Source organism: Eimeria mitis, genomic scaffold (genome assembly GCF_000499745.2).
Source record: "Eimeria mitis Houghton genomic scaffold, Emh_scaff2739, whole genome shotgun sequence".
Lineage (NCBI taxonomy): Eukaryota > Apicomplexa > Conoidasida > Eucoccidiorida > Eimeriidae > Eimeria > Eimeria mitis.
The window spans coordinates 6931-7186 of NW_013571084.1; the positions used below are offsets into that span (position 1 = coordinate 6931).

The window sequence follows — 256 nt, forward strand, 5'->3', positions numbered from 1 at the left end:
GCAAGACGCGAAGACACCAGTGCTGCAGCAGAGTACTGAGACGCAGCAGCAGCAGCACCAGCGGCAGCAGCAGCAGCAGCAACCGCTGCAGCAGCAACTGCAACGGCGCTCAGTGTCGGATGCAGATCGAGAGCAGCACAGGAGAGAGCGTATAGAGCAGCAGCAGCAGCAGCAGCCGCAGCAACCGCTGCAGCAGCAACTGCAGCAGCAGCGGCAGCAGCAACAGCACCTAGCGCAGCACCACCAGAGGAACCAT

General features: G+C 62.5%; 1 protein-coding gene across 1 annotated transcript in view; it reads left to right on the forward strand.

Annotated features, from left to right (window-relative positions):
- The window catches only part of EMH_0058070 (patatin-like phospholipase domain-containing protein, putative), a gene marked incomplete at both ends in the record, with an annotated part of 1093 nt that overhangs the window by 576 nt on the left and 261 nt on the right, over window positions 1–256 (forward strand). The window contains one exon of the mRNA XM_013497536.1: window positions 6–255. Within this exon, the coding sequence (XP_013352990.1) occupies window positions 6–255 (250 nt within the window). The remainder of the gene's footprint in view (window positions 1–5; window position 256) is intronic.